Source organism: Jaculus jaculus, chromosome 17 (assembly GCF_020740685.1).
Source record: "Jaculus jaculus isolate mJacJac1 chromosome 17, mJacJac1.mat.Y.cur, whole genome shotgun sequence".
Taxonomy (NCBI): Eukaryota; Metazoa; Chordata; class Mammalia; order Rodentia; family Dipodidae; genus Jaculus; species Jaculus jaculus.
In genome coordinates, this window is record NC_059118.1 from 63,052,789 (window position 1) to 63,072,112 (window position 19,324).

The 19,324-nt window shown below is 43.9% G+C and overlaps 1 protein-coding gene across 1 annotated transcript in view; it reads left to right on the forward strand.

The window, feature by feature from the left end:
* The window catches only part of Cage1 (cancer antigen 1), a 35,506-nt gene extending 16,623 nt beyond the window's left edge, over window positions 1-18,883 (forward strand). Inside the window, exons 7-10 of the mRNA XM_045136375.1 lie at window positions 2,343-2,447; window positions 4,989-5,059; window positions 12,460-12,528; window positions 18,788-18,883. Coding sequence (XP_044992310.1) covers window positions 2,343-2,447; window positions 4,989-5,059; window positions 12,460-12,528; window positions 18,788-18,818 — 276 coding nt within the window. The 3' untranslated portion in view covers window positions 18,819-18,883. The remainder of the gene's footprint in view (window positions 1-2,342; window positions 2,448-4,988; window positions 5,060-12,459; window positions 12,529-18,787) is intronic.
* Window positions 18,884-19,324: the final 441 nt, after the last annotated feature.

Sequence of the window (19,324 nt, forward strand, 5' to 3'; positions counted from 1 at the left end):
GGATTTTTGTGGGTACTGGGGAATCAAACCTCCGTTATCAGGCTTTTCATGCAAGTGCCTTAACCACTGAGCAATCTTTCTACCACCCCTTTTAAATATTTTTCTTTATTTATTTGCAAGCAGAGAGAGAGAGAGAGTACTAGAATGCTAAGGCTTCTGTGCCACTGCAAAATGAACTCCAGATGCGTGCATCACTTTGTGCATCTGGGTTTATATGAGAACTGGGAATGAAACCCAGGCTGGCAGGCTTTGCAAGCAAGCAAACTGCTAAGCTATCTCCCCAGCCCGTTTTCCCTCATTCGAGGGCTCTCCAGAGAGCCCCAGTGACCTTGTGTTGTTGCCTTGCTTAGGGCTGGGATCATGGGGTGCCCCGCCCGCCTGGGGCCGGAGCTCCGGTCTCCACTGGTGCTGCAATTGCTCTTGTTACTTTCTGATCATCTTCATACTGGACACCATTTTATTAACAAGTTTAAGAAATGATTAACCTTCAAACAATTTGCTCATAGTATTCATACAATGTGGGCTGGAGTGCAGTGGTTAAATGTACTTTGTGGGCTGGGAGAAATGGCTTAGCAGTTAAGGTACTTGCCTGCAAAGCCAAAGGACCCAGGTTCAATCCCCAAGGGCCCACAGAAGCCACATGCACAAGGTGGCACATGTTCTGAAGTTCGTTTGCAGTGGCTGGAGTCCCTGGCATCTCTCAAATAAATAAATAAAACTTAGGGGTTGGAGAGATGGCTTAGCGGTTAAGTGCTTGCCTATGAAGCCTAAGGACTGTGGTTTGAGGCTCAATTCCCCAGGACCCACATTAGCCAGATGCACCAGGGGGCACACACGTCTGGAATTCATTTGCAGTGGCTGGAGGCCCTGGCGCGCCCATTCTTTCTCTCTCTCTCTCTCTCTGCCTCTTTCTCTCTCTGTCTGTTGCTCTCAAATGAATAAATAAATAAATAACCAACACCAACAAAATAAATAAATAAATAAAACTTTTAAAAAAGTGCTTGCTTACAAAGCCTTGACAACCTAGGTTCAATTCCCAGTACCGAGGTAAAGCCAGACACAAAGTGGCTCATGTGTTCATGTGTCTGGAGTTTATTTGCCACAGGCTTCTGGGTGACATCTCTGCTTCCCACTTGCTCACTCTGCAGCGTCCAGTTTTTTTGTTTTTTGGTTGTTTCTTTCTTTCTTTCTCTCTTTCTTTTTTTTTTTTTTTTCAAGGTAGGGTCTCACTCTAGACCAGGCTGACATGGAATTCACTATGTATTCTCAGGGTGGCCTTGAACTCATAGCGATCCACCTACCTCTGCCTTCCAAGTGCTGGGATTAAAGGTGTGGGCCACCACGCCCGGCACAGCGTCCAGTTTTATGTGGGCTCTGGGGACCCATACTCAGCTGCTCCCACTTGCTTTATCCATTGAGCCATCTCTCTGCGCTCACCTGTGTTCTGACACCTGCTACCCAAACCCCGTCCTTTCCTTCTTCTCTAATCTCCTCATCATCTCGTGACCTCTTTCATATTCAGTTCAACCGTGTAAAGTATCCCCATAAGAAAGAGAGTATGTGAGATTTACCCTCTGCACCGGGGTTATCTCACTTACTATAATGTCCTTCAGTTCCATCCATTTTGCTACATAACATTGTGTACTCAAGATTCTTTAGAAGGACAGAATTGATAGAATAACTCTGCCTCCGGAGTGCTGGGATTAAAGGCATGTTCCACCATGCCTGCCTTGACAGGAGGATATTTTTTAAGATCTGATTTTTATTTTTTCATTTATGAGAGAGAGAGAGAGATAAGGAGGGGAGGGGAAGAGAGAGAGAATGGGCATGTCAGGGCCTCTAGCCATTGCAAATGCCAGCTACATGTGCCACCATGTGCATCTGGCTTATGTGAGACCTGGAGAATCTAACCTGGGTCCTTAGGCTTCGCAGGCATGCGCCTTAACTGCTAAGCCCCTTGATAGAGAATTTTTGATAGAGAATTCTATTCTCATATTCTAAAGGATTTTTAAAAATATTTTTATTTATTATTTATAAACAGAGAGAGAAAGAGAAAGAATATGGATAAATAGGCATGGCAGGGCCTCTAGCCACTGAAAATGAATTTCAGATACATGTGCCACTTTGTGCGTTTGGCTTATGTGGGTCCTGGTGAATCGAACCCAGGTTGTTGCAAGAGAAATCCTCATTACAGGTCCTTGCATCTAAGCCGGATCTGGCCCGCCGCGTGTCACGACTCGCCTGCGGACCAGCTCCCGGGCGGCTCGGAGCCCCCATCCCGGCCTCGCAGCTTGCAGGCGCTCTCCGGCCCGCACAGGATTTTCACTGACGTTTCTCCGTAGATCACAAAGCTGGGAAGCCTGCTGGAGTGCAAAGAAGAGCACTGCGACAAACTCATTGACGAAAACGACCAGTTTCACCGCCGCGTGGGCAGCTTGCTGAACAAGGTAGCGCAGTCCCGCTTCCAGCCGCGCCCCACGCGGCGGGCCGTGCTCAGCGCGAGCGCCTGTCAATGTGGGCGGTGGCCTGGGTGTGGAAAGTACCCCAGGTCACACGTGTGTTAGATTGAGCCCTTTTACTGATCGTGGCATTCACTGGGTCCCCTCTTAGCCGGAAGCAGCAAGGAGCATTGTGTGTGCCTGTCTACCCATTTTTTCTAGGTAGAGTTTTGCTCTAGCCCAGGTTGACCTAGAATTCACTATGTAGTCTCAGGGTGGCCTCGAACTCATTCAATCCTCCTGCCTCTGCCTCCCGAGTGCTGGGATTAAAGGTGTGCACCACACCATATGGCTGAGAAGAAGGGACAGAAGAGTGTTCAGCACTGAGGCATCACACCATCCAAGGCTCAAGGTCCATTGCAGAAAAGGTGGAGGAAAGACTGTAAGAGCCAAAGGAAGGGTGGATCTGCTTACACAAAATGGCCTGGATAACCATGACCTCACAGCACCTGCACACGACCAATGTAATAGGAGGAAAAGTTGATGACATAAAAATAAAAAAGAAACAAATTGAGAAAAGGAGGGGACAAGATGAAGGGTGGGTTTGTGAAGGGGAAGTGGGGGAGGGAGGGAAATACCATAGTTTATTGTCTATGATTATGGAGGTTGTTAGTTTTAAAAAAGGTGTGTTCCACCACTCCTGGTCCTATCTATCCATTTTGTTGGAGGCAAGTTAGAATCTCTTTTTCCCTTTTATTTATTTATTTTGGTTTTTTGAGGTGTCACTTTAGCCAAGACTGACATGGAATTCACTATGTAGTCTCAGGGTGACCTCAAACTCCCAGTAATTCTCCTATCCCAGCCTCCCAAATGCTGGGATTAAAGGCATGCACCACCACACCTGGTTTCTTGTTTTGTTTTGAGGTAGGGTCTCACTCTAGGCCTGGCTGACCTGGAACTCACTATGTAGTCCAAGCTGGCCATGAACTCACAGGTCTCATACCTCAGCCTTCTAGTGCTGGGATTAAAGGCATGAGCCAACATTCCTGGCTGTAGTTTGTTTTTTGCTTTTATCCCAAGGTAGGGTCTCACTCTAACCCAGGCTGACTTGACACTTACTCTGTAGTCCCAGGTTGGCCTTGAACTCACAGCAATCCTTCTACCTCTGTCTTCCAAATAAGGTACGTTCGACCAAGCTTGGTCCAGCTCTAGTTCTTTAAAAAACTGCATTAACTTAAAAATTATTGATAATTTTCATACATGTACGTAATGTATTTGAGCATAATCCCCTTCTGCCACCTTCGGTCCCACCTTCTTTTTCACTGGCCCCCCTTCTTTCTTCTGGATCTTTTTTGTTTGTTTGTTTGTTTGGTTTGGTTGGTTTGGTTTTTGTGAGGTAGAGTCTCACTCTTATCCCAGGCTGACCTGGAACTCACTAGGTAGTCTCAGGGTGGCCTTGAACTCACAGGGATCCTCCTACCTCTGCCTCCCAAGTGCTGGGATTAAAGGCATGCGCCACCACGCCCGGCTCTTATTTTTTTATTGACAATTTCCATAATTACAGACAATAAACCATGGTAATTCCCCCCCCCCACACTTTCCCTTTGCAACTCCACCCTCCATCACACCTCTTTCCCCCTCAGTCTTTCTTCTTTTTAACTAGTCTCTTCTATTGTGATGTTTTCCTTCCTTCTCTCTCTCCCTCCATTCCCCCTTGCCTTCCTCCACGATCCATGACAAAATGGGCCCAGTATGGGGTCGGTCTTGCAGGAAAGGACAGCCTCTGAGAGGTTGTGAGTGCAACAACCACTTCATGTCCAGAAGACAGGTGCCACAGCACCTCCCTGGCCTCTGGGTCTTACACTCTTCCCCGCCTCTTCTGCAATGTTCCCTGAGCCCTGGAGGAGGCAATAGAGATGTCTCTTTTAGCACCGATCCCTCAACAGTCACTTATTCTCATCGCTTTGATAAATTTTGAATCTCCCCAACTGCAAAAAGAAACATCTGACAGGTGGTGAGAGCAGACTAATTGTGGCATAAACATAACTATTTAGAGAGAAAATTGCATTAACCTCAACCAGACAGACTACATTCTCTGTTACACAGATACCTTAGTCAAACTGAGTGTGGTGATGCACGCCTTTAATCCCAGCATTCAGGAGACAGAGGTAAGAGGATGGCCCTGAGTTCAAGGCCACCCTGAGACTACGCAGTGAATTCCAGGTCAGCCTGGGACAGAGAGATCTTACCTTGAAAAATAAAACAAACAAACAAACAAATAAAAAAGATAGCATAGTGAGATCACTGGAGGTGTATGATTTTTTTTTTTTTTTTGGTACTCCACTTTTTTTTTTTTTTTGCCTAACAAGTGTTTCTGACTATTATTTTTCATATTCCTGATTTCAAAATAGAGGATCTTTCTCCTGTTGTAAAATTTTCACTTATCATAGGCAAATAATTAAAATTTAACTTAGATATAAAAAGAATAATATAAAAAATTAAATAAAATACTAGAAGCTACCAGAAAATAATTTGGCTTGTTTTTTCTAGGTAACATCATATGAAGAAATTATCGAATGTGCTGACCAAAGACTTGAGATATCCCATTCTCAGATTGCACAGTAAGCTGATAAAAATGAGCTTTTAATTTTGTAAATATGCACTAATGTTTAATTTTACTCTCTGGCTTCTGAATTCTTTTTCTCTGATCTTTGGAAAAAGGAAAAATGAGGGTACTTGTTATTTAGGATAACTTGCTACTACTCACATTTGGCTTAGAATTAACTATTTCCTTAAAACAGTTGATATTTTTTAATTAAGTTATTTTTTATTAACAACTTCCATGATTGTAAACAATATCCCATGGTAATTCTCTCCCTCCCCCCCCCCCACTTTCCCCTTTGAATTTCCATTCTCCATCATATCCCCTCCCCCTCTCAATCAGTCTCTCCTTTATTTTGATGTCATGATCTTTTCCTCCTCTGATGACAGTCTTATGTAGGTAGTAGTGTCAGGCACTATGAGGTCATGGATATCCAGGCCATTTTGTGTCTGAAGGAGGACATTGTAAGGAGTCCTACCCTTCCTTTGGCTCTTACATTCTTTCCACCACCTCTTCCACAATGGACCCTGAGCCTTGGAAGGTGCGATAGAGATATTGCAGTGCTGAGCACTCCTGTCACTTCTTCCCAGCACCATGATGTCTCCTGAGTCATCCCAAGGTCACTGCCATCTGAAAAGAGAAGCTTCTCTATTAGAAGTGAGAGTATCATTAATATAAGTGTATGAACATTAAGAGAAGTGCTTAGTGGGCAGTTTAATGAGCATAGTATATACATTTAGCCAGACAGCAGCAGACATTACACCCCTAGGGCTCATGACTACCCCTGTTGTAGGTTTTCAGTATCAGGGATGTAGTCCCTCTCATGGAGCAGGTCTCCAGTCCAATTGGAGGGCAGTTGGTTTCCACCATGACAGATGTGCCACTGTTGCACCCGTTGGCTCATTTAGCCTGGCTGGTCAAATCTAAGGCTTGCAGTGTCCACTGTTGAGTATCTTCACTGGTGATTTCTCTCTCTCCCATTGAACTGCATGCAGCATGGCTTTTTCCCGCCTTCTGTCAGGTGGTCTACTTGGAAAAGGTTTTTAGCTCAGCTCCAGCAGGATTTCTTAGTGACCTTGCAGCCCAAGTGTGTGGTGTCTTCAGCAATAGGGTCTTACCATCTATTCCTGGTGGGAAACCAAGGGCCTCGGTAATGGCTTGTAATGTTTTGGTGGCATCAGGGACCTTCCTGGCCAACAACTTACTGGAAGATAGCCCAGCCCTGGCAAAACATTGATATTTTATGTTGATGAGCCAACTTTTTATTAAGGAGATAAGCCACATATAGTGGCATGCGCCTTTAATCCCAGTACTCAGGAGGCAGAGGTAAGAGGATCACTGTGAGTTCAAGGTCAGTCTGGGCCAGGGTGAAACCCCCCAGGACTTGCCCTGGGGCCGGAGCTCCCCACAGGACTCCCCCAGAGCTGGGTCCTGGGGCACTGCTGGGCAGCAGGACTGACACGCTCAGGACTGCATCCCCATCCGGGGCCCAGCTTCCTGCTCCCTGCAGGACCAGATGCAGTCCAGGTCCTGCTGCTCTGTTTCCCAGACTCCCGGCCTGCCAGAGGGGAGAAGGGCTGTGGCTGGGGAAGAGGACAGCCACTCACGCGTGTGGCTACTTACACAGAGCTCTGGAGGCAGAGCTGCAGCCCACCTAGGTACATGAAACCTTCACCACCGAGAGAGCCACAACCGTGGGTGGAAATTCCCCGGCTCAGCTGAACCAGCCAGACACACGAGGCGCTGGCCTTTCCCATGTCACAGGTGCAGCTCCTCGCCTTACGGTAGACACACTTAAATCCCACAGGGCCTGGAGAGAAGACAGCTGGCAAATGCTATAGTCACAGTCAGGTCCCCAGCAAGTCAGCTTGTGAGTGGACAATCAGGAGAAAGGAGGAATCCAGTGGGCAAAAATCAAAGAACAGATGGGATTTGAGACCCAATCTTCTCTCATTCCAAATCCAACTTGACTAGCCTAGATGTGGAAAATGCCTACGGGGTGGCTGAAACTTTGTGGAGCTCCTAGCACAGGCAGGATCCACGAGGAGAGGAGGGAAGACGGGAATCCCCTTGAATTGTGTTTATATTCGATAAGTGAGCCCTCGTGTTCCTTTTGCTTCTAAAAGCCATTCCAATGTTAGAAGAGGAGGAAAACCTGGCACAGGAAATGTTCAGTAGCCTGATGGCAGCCTTGCTGAGTCTCGCGGTTCTAAAGGTTCCCAGTGAGAACCGCAAGGTTCCTCCGCAGCTGCCCGCTCTGAACAGCAAACTCTGTCTTCGTGTTTTGACCCACACTGATGACCGAGTTGGGTAAACACGCTTGGTTCACTTCTTTAATGATTATATACAGTCTGTTACACACTGTGCTTTCAGATGTGCAATAATCTGCACAGCTGTTTATTCCTAAGTAGGCCTTAAGCAGAACAAATGTATATGTTTCTGTGTAGGCTCTTACCTTAATATGTAAAATAAATTTAAGCAAACTTCTATTTTGCATATTTATAAATGACAGGATAAAAATGAGCATTTTCTGGAGTTTGTATTTTGCATACTCAGAGTTAAAATTAATTCAAACCAGGATGTAGTGGCACATGCCTTTAATCCCAGAATTTGGGAGGCAAGGGCAGGAGGATCTCTGTAAGTCTGAGGCCAGCCTGGGACTAGAGTGAGTTCCCGGTCAGCCTTGGCTAGGGTGAGACCCTACCTCCAGGGAGGGCGGGGGACAGGGCTGGAGAGATGGCTTAGCCATTAAGGCACTTGCAAAGCCTAAGGACTTATGTTCAACTCTCCAGGTCCCACGTAAGCTGGATGCACAGTGACACAAGCATGCAAAGTCACACATGCGCATGGGGTCTGGAGTTTAACAGCAATGGTTTGATGCCCTAGCATGCCAATTTATACTCTCTCTTTCTCTCTCTTGCTTTCTTCCATTAAAAAAGTGGGGGACAGTTGTTGGGCTTGACTCAATAAAAAGAGTAATAAAAATTAAAATCCTGGGCTGGAAAGATGACTAAGAGGTTAAAGCACTTGTCTGCAAAGCCTAACAACTGGGGTTCAATTCCCCAGTATCCATGTAAAACCAGATGCACAAAGTAGCACATACATCTAGAATTCATTAGCAGAAGCTAGAGGCTCTGGCATGCCCATTCTTTTTATCTGTCTCTCTTCTATCTCTCTTTCCCTCTGCTAGCAAATGAATAAAAATAATTTTTAAAATATTAAAATGCCAGAAAAATTTAAAAGTTAAAATACCAATGTATAGGCCTCACTTCTAGATCAAATAAGTTAAAATACTAGTTCAGGGCTGGAGCGATGACTTAGTGGTTAAGGTACTTGCCTGCAAAACCTAAGGACTCAGGTTCAATTCCCCAGGACCCAAATAAGCCAGACACACAAAGTGACACAAGTGTCTGGAGTTCGTGTGCAGTGGCTGGAGGAGCCCATTCTCTCTTTCTCTCCCACCCTGTCTCTTTCTATCTGCCTCTTTCTTTCTCACACACACACATACATAAATAAATAAATAATTAATTAAAAATACCAGTTCATGACTAGGCATTGGTATATTTCACAAACTGTCCAGTTGATCTTAGTATTTGACAGGTCAAGAACCCTCACCAGATATCCTGTGAGTTGATTGTTTAAGTTATTAGGATTGTGATGCATTTATTTTATTTCATTTGTTTATTTATTTTGGTCTATGTAGCCCAGGGTGACCTGGAATTCACTATGTAGTCTCAGGCTGGCTGCCAACTCACAGTGATCCTCCTACCTCAGTCTCCTGAGTACTGGGATTAAAGGTATGTACCACCACACCCAACTAACAAAACAAACAAGGAAACAAACAAACAAACTTTTTTTTTTTGAGGTAGAGTTTCATTCTAGCCCAGACTGACCTGGAATTCATTATGTAATCTCAGGGTGGTCTTGAATTAACAGTGTTTCTCCTACTTCTGCCTCCTAAGTGCTGGGATTAAAGGTGCATGTCACCACACACAGGTGGAATATTTATTTATTTGAGAGAAAGAGGGAGAGAGAGATAGAGATAGAAAGAATGAATGGGCACACCAGGGCCTCCAGCCACTGCAAACAAGCTCCAGATGTATGATCCACCTTGTGCATCTGGCAATAATTATGTGGGTTCTGGGGGAATCAAACTCTGTTCTTTAGGATTTACAGGCAAGTGTCTTAAACACCAAACTATCTGACCAGCCCATGATGTGTTTTTAAACCAAGTCATCTGTCATATAATCATGAAGGTGTATTTTTGTTAAATATAGTGTGTTGTCTTTGAAATCATTAAGAGCTTCATACCACATACCCCAGAGCAATGATTCTTCAACATGGTGCTAGTCTATAGACTCTGTTCACATTTACTAGTACACAGCGGAATCCACGCAGCCTGAGCTAGAGTGAGACCTTACCTTGGAAAACCAAAAGTAAATAAATAAATCTGGTAGTGGCTGAGGTATTTTTCCTAAAATATATTTATTGGCTATAACCATAATTTTTCATTTTGCATATCTTGAACTTTAGAAATATGCCTACTGCAAATGGCATTAACAAAATTTAACTTTTCTGAAAAATAAAGAGAATTTGGTGAAGATCATGTTGTATATGTAGTCAGCCAGAATGATCTTTTTACAACATAAATCTGGCCATGCCATTTTGTATATTAAAATACTTTGGTTTTTTTTTTTTTTTTTCCATTTTAGGTAAAAGCAAAAATCCTTAACATGGCCAACTTCATTATCAGACTACCTCCTGCCTTTTCAATCTCATCTCACTATCCCCTTGATTTTGTAAAAAAAATATTTTTATTTATTCCTTTGTAGGCAGAGAAAGAAAAAGAAAACAGAGAGAGACTAAGAGGGGAATGAGCATGCTAGGGCATCCAGCTACTGCAGACACACTCCAGATGCATGTGCCACTGTGTACATCTGACAAATGTGGGTACTGGGGACTCGAACCTGCGCTGCCAGGCTTTGCAATCAAGCACTTCTAACTGCTGAGCTATCTCTTGATTTTTTTTTCTTTTTTGCAATACTGAAGAAAGTTTCTAAAATGTACCACATTCCTTTTGCCTCCTGACTTTAGCATGTGCTATATTGTATAGGGAACAGCAATACCCAGTCTCTTCATCACTTCCATTCTCTGCTCAAGTGCCATTTCCTAGAGGTCCACTTGCTGTCTTTTGAGTCTGAGCTAGGTAGCTTTTCCACAGTGCTACAGTGATTTTCTTGGTTACACACCCATGTCTTCCAAATAGCATTTACTTTGCTAACATCTGCGATCAGGTGGTCCGTTTTAGGAATGGGAGTCTGGCCTCGTACATTCCTGGCTTTGGAACACATTCCTAGGAAATTTGGAACTTGCTCTCTCTACCTCATTCCCCTCTCCACCATGACATGAGCCTAGTGAGAGGTGAATGCTCTCAGGAGAACATCCTAGCTCATTTGCTGCGCTGGCTGCCCTCCTTACAAACTCTACTCTGCCCTAGACATCGGGTCATGATGCCTGGCCATCATGTGCTCCGGGACCAAGGCTCACGAAGCCTCTCATCACCATGCATCTCCATGTTAGCTTACTTCTCTTCATAATACAAAACAGTGCCTACTAAGTCACAGAAGATCCCTTCAATGCCACATCTCCCTCCCACAGATACCAGATTCACAGGTACAGTTCATGCATGGCCCTTTCACCGCAACTGTGCTTAGTTTCTGCTCACAGGCCATCTCCCTTAAAGCTCTTCCACTCAAAACTAAATCAGAAATCACAAAAAAATCAGAGTACAAGTCCATAGCTTTTCTTTTTAACATTCTTTATAACCCAAGTCCACAGAATTAAAAATACTGGGTTTGATTAAAAAGTGTTTGAAGCCAAGCATGGTGGTGCATACCTTTAATCCCAGCACTTGGGAGGCAGAGGTAGGAGGATCACCGTGAGTTTGAGGCCACCTGAGACTATATAGTGAATTCCAGGTTAGCCTGAGCTAGAGTGAGACCCTACCTCGGAAAACCAAAACAAAAAACAAAAAAAAAGCGAGGGCTGGAGGGATGGCTTAACAGTTAAGGCATTTGCCTGCAAAGCCAAAGGACCCAGGTTTGATTCCCCAGGACCCACGTTAGCCATTTGTACAAGGGGGTACACACATCTGGATTTCATTTGCAGTGGCTGGAGGCTCTGGTGCACCCATTCTCTCTCTCTTTCTCTGTCAAATAAATTAATTAATTAAATATATTTTTTTAAAGAGTGTTTGAGCCTGGCATGGTGGCACACACCTTTAATCCCAGCATTTGAGTGGCAGAGGTAGGAGGATTTCCATGAGTTCAAGGTCACCCTGAGACTACATAGTGAATTTCAGGTCAGCCTGGGCTAAAGCGAGACCCTACGTGGAAAATAAACGAATAAATGAATAAATGATGGGCCAGGTGTGGTGTCATACACCTTTAATCCCAGCACTTGGGAGGCAGAGGTAGGAAGATTATTGAGTTTGAGACCAGCCTGAGAATACATTGTGAATTCCAGGTCATCCTGGGCTAGAGAAAGACCCTACCTCCAAAAAAAAAGAGTTAGATGACTAAGCAGTTAAAGATGCCTGCTTGCAAAGCATGATGGCCTGGGTTCAATTCCCCAGCACCCACATAAGGCCATACATACAAAGTGGTGCGTGCATCTGGAGTTCATTTGCAGTGGTAGGAAGTCCTGGTGCACCCCTTCTCTCTCTCTCAAATATAAATAAAAATAAAAATATTTTTAAAATATGTAAAAAGTCCAAAGGAAAAAGTGAGGAAGGAAAGAAAGGAAGAAAAGAGGGAGGAAAAAGAAATCTGGATGGTCTACAAGCACTTGAAAAGACATCGTTAAATACAAACCCAAGCCTCCTGATCCACTACCTTCTTGTATTAAGACATCTGACATTACATGGCCAGACAATAACAAGCTCAGCAAGGATGTGGGTTTAATACGGCATAGTCAGTCACGTTGGAAAACATTTTGGCAACTTTTTCAGTTAAAGGCATACCAGTATTTCATTCAGCTAGCCTTTACTAGATATATGGATAAAGTATAGATTAATCACAGATTTTTTTTTTTCAGGTAGGGTCTCACTCGAGCTCAAGCTTACCTGGAATTCACTGTGTATTCTCAGAGTGGCTTTGAACTCACAGTGATCCTCCTACCTCTGCCTCCCAAGTGCTGGGATTAAAGGTGTGTGCCCACCATGTCCAGCTTTTAACTATAGATTTAATGGTAGTGTAAGAAAATCTGGTTATAAAATATATAGCAGGGTAAGTAGCTTTATTGTAGATAAAAATCTTAGCTCCTAATTCTTATAGCATCTACTCAAAGCCTCTAATAAATTGATAACATTGCTCTCTAAAGTCCATTTCAGTTATAGAATGCAATTGTTTCTTCCTTCAGTTTGGAAGAAAGAAACAAACATTTGGAAGATTTACTTAGAATGCCCAGAGAGAAAACCAGAAAACCAAGGTAAGTTGGGTTTTTTTTTTTCCTTTTAAAAAATGATAATGCAGGCTGGAGAGATGGCTTAGCCCTTAAGCACTTGCCTGTGAAGCCTAAGGACCCCAGTTCGAGGCTTGATTCCCCAGGACCCACATTAGCCAGATACACAAGGGGGTGCACACATCTGGAGTTCATTTGCAGTGGCTGGAGGCCCTGGCACACCCATTCTCTCTCTCTCCCCCTCTTTTTCTCTGTGTCTCTCTCAAATAAATAAGAATAAACAAAAAAATTAAAAAATAATAAAAATGATAATACTTTCAAAATATATGCGATGAATAGTACATTAAGAACATCTTTTAAATTATGCTTTTTTGTGTCATTGGTGTGCTCATGTGTGTGAGTGAGGGTGTGCACGGGTCGTAGAATGTGTGAGGAAGCCAGAAGACGACCCCACGTGTTGGCGCTCACTTTCCGCCTCATCTGAGGCGGGTTCTCTGGTGCACTGCTGCATGCTCCAGTCTAGCTGGCCTAGGAGCTCCCAAGACTCCCCTGTTCTCACTTCACAGTGCCAGTGGAGAGCTGAGATGACAGACACCCCCACCTTCTCGGGCTTCCCTTGGGTTCTGGGGACTCAAATGATGTCATTACACTTATGCAGTGACACCTCACTCACTAAGCCATCTCCTCAGCTCCAGGAACAAAACCACTTCCCCTCACTTATATAGCATAAACAAAATGCACTATCAACATAAACAAAAATCCATTGTATAAAAATACTTGGTATTCAGCAAACTGTTAGAGCTGATAAAAACCTACAGCAATGTAGCAGGATACAAAATAAATACACAGAAATCAGTAGCCTTCATATATGCTAACAACAAACACACAGAGGATGAAATCAGAGAATCACTCCCATTCACAGTTGCATCAAAACAAATAAAGTACCTTGGAATAAACCTAACCAAGGAAGTAAAGAATCTCTACAATGAGAACTTTAAAACACTCAAGCGAGAAATTGCAGAAGACACTAGAAAGTGGAGAAACATCCCTTGTTCCTGGATTGGAAGAATCAATATCGTGAAAATGGCAATCTTACCAAAAGCAACCTACACATTTAATGCAATCCCTATTAAAATTCCAAAGGCTTTCTTCATGGAAATAGAAAAAACAATCCAAACATTCATTTGGAATCACAAAAAACCTCGAATATCTAAAATAATACTGAGCAACAAAAATAAGGCTGGTGGTATCACCATACCTGATTTTAACCTGTATTACAGAGCCATGGTAACAAAAACAGCATGATACTGGCACAAAAGCAGACATGTAGATCAATGGAACAGAATAGAGGACCCAGATGTAAGTCCACGTAGCTATAGCCAATTGATATTCGATAAAAATGCCAAAAATACTCATTGGAGAAAAGACAGCCTCTTCAGCAAATGGTGTTGGGAAAACTGGGTATGTATCTGTAGAAGGATGAAAATAGATCCTTCTCTCTCTCCATTCACAAGAATTAAGACCAAATGGATTAAAGACCTTAACATCAGACAGGAAACTCTAGAACTGCTAGAGGAAAAAGTAGGGGAAACTCTTCAACATATTGGTCTTGGCAAAGACTTTCTGAATACAACCCCAATTGCTCAGGCAATAAAACCTCAGATTAACTACTGGGACCTCATGAAATTACAAAGATTTTGTACTGCAAAGGACACTGTGAATAAAGCAAAGAGGCAACCTACAGAATGGGAAAAAAAATCTTCACCAGCTATATATCTGATAGAGGATTAATATCTAGGATATACAAAGAACTCAAAAAGTTAAATAATAAGAAATCAAACAAGCCAATTAAAAATGGGCTATGAAACTCAATAGAGAGTTCTCAAGGGAAGAAATATGGATGGCATATAAGCATCTAAAAAAATGTTCTACTTCCCTAGACATCAGGGAAATGCAGATTAAAACTATATTGAGATTCCATCTCACTCCTGTTAGATTGGCTACCATCATGAAAACAAATGATCATAAATGCTGGCAGGGTTGTGGAAAAAGAGGAACCCTTCTCCACTGTTGGTGGGAATGCAATCTGGTCCAGCCATTGTGGAAATCAGTGTGGAGGTTCCTAAAACAGCTAAAGATTTTTTTTTTAATTTTTATTTATTTATTTATTTGAGAGCAACAGAAATAGAGAGAAAGACAGATAGAGGGAGAGAGAGAATGGGCGCGCCAGGGCTTCCAGCCTCTGCAAACGAACTCCAGATGCATGCGCCCCCTTGTGCATCTGGCTAACGTGGGACCTGGAGAACCGAGCCTCAAACCGGGGTCCTTAGGCTTCACAGGCAAGCGCTTAACCGCTAAGCCATCTCTCCAGCCCTAAAACAGCTAAAGATTGATCTACCATATGACCCAGCTATAGCACTCCTAGGCATATATCCTATTTCCTTAGAAGTACGTGCTCAACCATGTTTATTTCTGCTCAATGTATAATAGCTGGGAAATGGAACCAGCCTAGATGTCCCTCAACTAATGAGTGGATAATGAAGATATGGCACATTTATACAATGGAGTTCTACTGTGCAGTAAAGAAAAATGAAGTTATGAAATTTGCAGAAAAATGGATGGATCTGGAAAGGATTATACTAAGTGAGGTAATCCAGGCCCAGAAAGCCAAGCACTGCATGTTCTCTCTCATCATAGTTACAGATGATTGAGCTTCTGTGTGAGAAGGAAAAAACTCAGTAGCAGAGGCCAGTAAGCTAAAAAAGAGATACAAAGGGAAGAGAAAGGAAGGGAGGAGGGTACTTAATAGGTTGATATTGTATATATATAAGTAGAAGAATAGATTAATGGGGGTGAAAAGGCCCAAATTGAGGTCAGGGGAGGAGATTGAGTAAAGGAAAGGTGGAGGGAAGACTAATCAAAATCTAAGAGGATATAAATAAATCATATGGAATCCTCGATTTTGGACAATGGAACACTCAGAAGCCATAGATCATTGCCAGAAAATTTTCAGTGCCAGGGATGGGATACCTTCCAGTGAGTTGTTGGCCAGGGAGGTCCCTGATGCCCCCAAAACATTATAGGCCATTGCCAAGTCCCTTGGTTTCCTACCAGGAATCGATGGTAAGAACCTATTGCTGAAGACTCCACATACTTGGGCTGCAAGGCCACTGAGAAATCCTGCTGGAACTGAGCTGATAACATCCTCCATGTAGACCAACTGACAGAAAGCTGGAAGAAGCCATTCTACATGCAGTTCAATGGGAGGAAGAGATACCACCAGCAAAGATACTCAACAGTGGACACTGCAAGCCTTATAATTGGCCAGCCTGGCCAAATGAGCCAACAGGTGCAATAGTGGCACATCTGTCATGGTGGACACCAACTGCCCTCCAATTGGACTGGAGGCCTGCTCCAAGGGAGGGCATACATCCCTGAATCTGAAAACTTATAACAGGGGTTGTCATGAGCCCTAGGGGTGTAACATCTGCTGATGTCTGGATAAGTGTATATACTATGCTTATCAAACTGCCCAGTAAGCACTTCTCTTAATATTCATACCCTTATATTAATGCTATTCTCACTTTGGGTAGAGAATCTTATCTTTCAGATGGCAGTGACCTTGGAATGACTCAGAAGGTATCATGGTGCTGGAAAGAAGTGACTAGAGTACCGAGTAACATCTTGATCACACCTAAGGCTCAGGGTCTAATGCAGAAGAGGTGGTGGAAAGAATGTAAGAGCCAAAGGAAGAGTAGGATTCCTTACAACGTGCTCCCTCCAGACATAAAGTGACCTGGATATCCATGACCTCATAGTGCCTGACACTACCTACACAAGACCATCATAAGAGGAGGGAAAGATCATGACATCAAAATAAAAGACAGACTTATTGAGATAGGGAGGGGATATGATGGAGGATGGAATTTCAAGGGGGAAAGGAATTTCAAGGGGGGGGAGGAAGTGTATTACCATGGGACTTTTAAAAAAAATTTTATTAGCATTTCCCATGATTATAAAAAAATAACCATGGGATGTTTTTTATAATCATGCCTGGCTTGTGTCTTTATTTCTAAGACATTTTATTTATCTATTTGAGAGAGAGGAAGAAAGCAGCAGATTGAGAAGAGAGAGAGTGAACTGGCACACCAAGACCTCTAGCCCCGCAGTTCACCTCCAGATGCAAGGGCCGCCTTGTACATCTGGCTCCCATGGGAATCAAACTTGGGTTCTTTGGCTTTGCAGGCAAACGCCTTAACTGTCTGTTTTTTTTTTTTTTTCTTTTTTTTTTTTTTTTTTGAGACAAGGTCTTGCTTATGCAGTACAGGTTATGATTGGAAATTTTTCCACTTTGGCCTCCTGAGGACTGAGACTATAGAAATGTAATGTGCTGCCATGCCAGCTAAAACGGGTGCTTTGTAGTAGACAAACAGCCTGAATTAGCAAGCCAGGCTGCTGCCGTCATGGTATATGATTACTTCTAAGCAGATGAGTGATTATGGACACGCCAGGACCTCTGGCTGCTACAAACTCTAGATGCATGTGCTACTTTGGGCACCCGGTGTTATGTGTAGAATCAAACCTGGGCTTGCAGACTTTGCGAGCAAGTGCCTTTAGCCTCTGAGCCAGCTCCCTAACCCTAAAATTTGTTATTTTAGAACAGTCCAGTCTTACAGTCCAATGCTGCAAGGTATGTACACAGACCTAGGCTGGCTACTGTCCGAAATCTGTACCTCTGAATAAAGAGACTGACAGGCTCAAAGCAGTAAAAGTGAGGCAGTTCCTTTTCGATGTTGTAAGGTTGGCCGCAGCCTAGGAAACGAAGTGGTTGTGTACCACCTGAGCACAGAACATAGTAACGAGGCAGGAGGATGAGTGAGGCCAGCCCGGTCTACAGAGCTTCAGGCCAGCCAGGGCTATCTACAGCAAGACCCAGTCTCTAAAACACATCAGGGGCTGGAGAGATGGCTTGGCCACTGAGGCACTGAGCTCTGAAACCTAAGGACTCTGGTTCCATTCCCCAGCACCCATGTAAGCCAGATGCACAAGGTGGCGCGTGTGTCTGGAGTCTGCTGTGGCTAGAGACCCTGAAATGCTTATTCTCTCTCTCATAAATAAATAAATTAAATATTTAAAAGGAAACAACAAACAAAACAAAACGACCAATCTACAAAACAAAATGCCATGCAGATGAGAGTTGGGGCACTGGCAGCTAGAAACTGGAGGAGAAGGCTAGATTTCTTGGGGCCGCTGAAGGAGTATCAGGTGACCATCAGAAGAGAGACTCGGCTGCTGGTCAAGGGGGGCAGGAGCGAAAGCTCCCGAGAGAAAGACTCCGCTTTAGCCCTTTGCCAACATCCGGAAGCCACCCAGCCAGGCAGAGCGGCCAGGTTGCTGGGCCTCTCCTGCCTCCTTATGTAACCGCAGGAGCAGTGAGCCCAGGAAGAGTGGGAACTGACCTCCAAGGGCCCAGACCAAGCCCTGAGCTGGCTGAGCGGAGTCCTGCTTCTGAAAATTATGCTTGACATCAAAATAAAGGAGAGACTGATTGAGAAGGGAAGGGGCTATGAAGGAGAGTGGAATTGCGAAGGGGGGAAAGTAGGGGAGGGAGGGAATTACCATGGTTTATTGTCTGTAATTATGGAAGTTGTCAATTAAAAAAAAAATTACATTAGTTTTAAAAAGAAAAATAGCCGGGCGTGGTGGCGCACGCCTTTAATCCCAGCACTCGGGAGGCAGAGGTAGGAGGATTGCCATAAGTTCAAGGCCACCCTGAGATGACAGAGTTAATTCCAGGTCAGCCTGGACCAGAGTGAGACCCTACCTTGAAAAACAAAAAAAAAAAAAAAAAAAAAAAAAAAAACATAAAAAGAAAAATAATCCCAGGTGCATGTGCCACTTTGTACACGTGGGTACTGGGGAATCAAACCCAGACCATGAGGCTTTGCAAACAAGTGCCTTAACCACTGAACCATCTCTCCAGCTCACATCAATTTTTGTTTGTTTGGTTGGTTGGTTGGTTTTGTTTTTGTTTTTCGAGGTAGGGTCTCACTCTAGCTCAGGCTGACCTGGAATTCACTCTGTAGTCTCAGGGTGGCCTCGAACTCACAGTGATCACCCTACTGCTTCCTCCCAGAGCTGGGATTAAAGGTGTGCGCCTCCATCCCCAGCTACACTTATTTTTAAATACTACAATTTACCTGGCCTTGAAGCAGGGGAGTGATATTGTCAGAAGAGGTGTCAGGGTGCTCTCTGGCTAGTAAGGCCATTTGTTTGCAACCTGCAGACCCTCTGCCTCCGCGGCTCTGAAGCCTTGATCGATCTGCTCACATTGCACATTCAGATGATGGACAAGCCTCAGACCGCCTCCGCATCAGTCCAGAGTTAACGTGCAGACTTGGCCAGTTGCCTTGCGTAGAGAAAGCAGTGGGCGACTGGGGTACCGATGAGAGCAAACACGGGCAGCCTCCATGGTCTAGTGTTTGCTCCTTCACTGCTTCCAAGGACATTTTACAGGTTTCCAATTCTCTGCCAGAAACTGTTTCTAAGGAAGTCTGTGTGGTTATTAAATGTGGTGAGGTGATGGCTCAGCGTCTGTGTTCAGCACATTGCTAATGATCTACACAGTACGTCTTGAAGAGTTTTCTTTCTTAGGGTTTCATGGGTCAATCCTAAAGCCAACTTCACCTTGAAAGTGAGAGTAAAAATATGCTAAACAATGACATATGTGTTCAGCATATTCGCTAGTTTATTTTTCCCTTCCTGCTTTTTTTGTAACATTTTTTAATCTGATTTATTTGACACAGAGAGAGGGAGAGTGAGA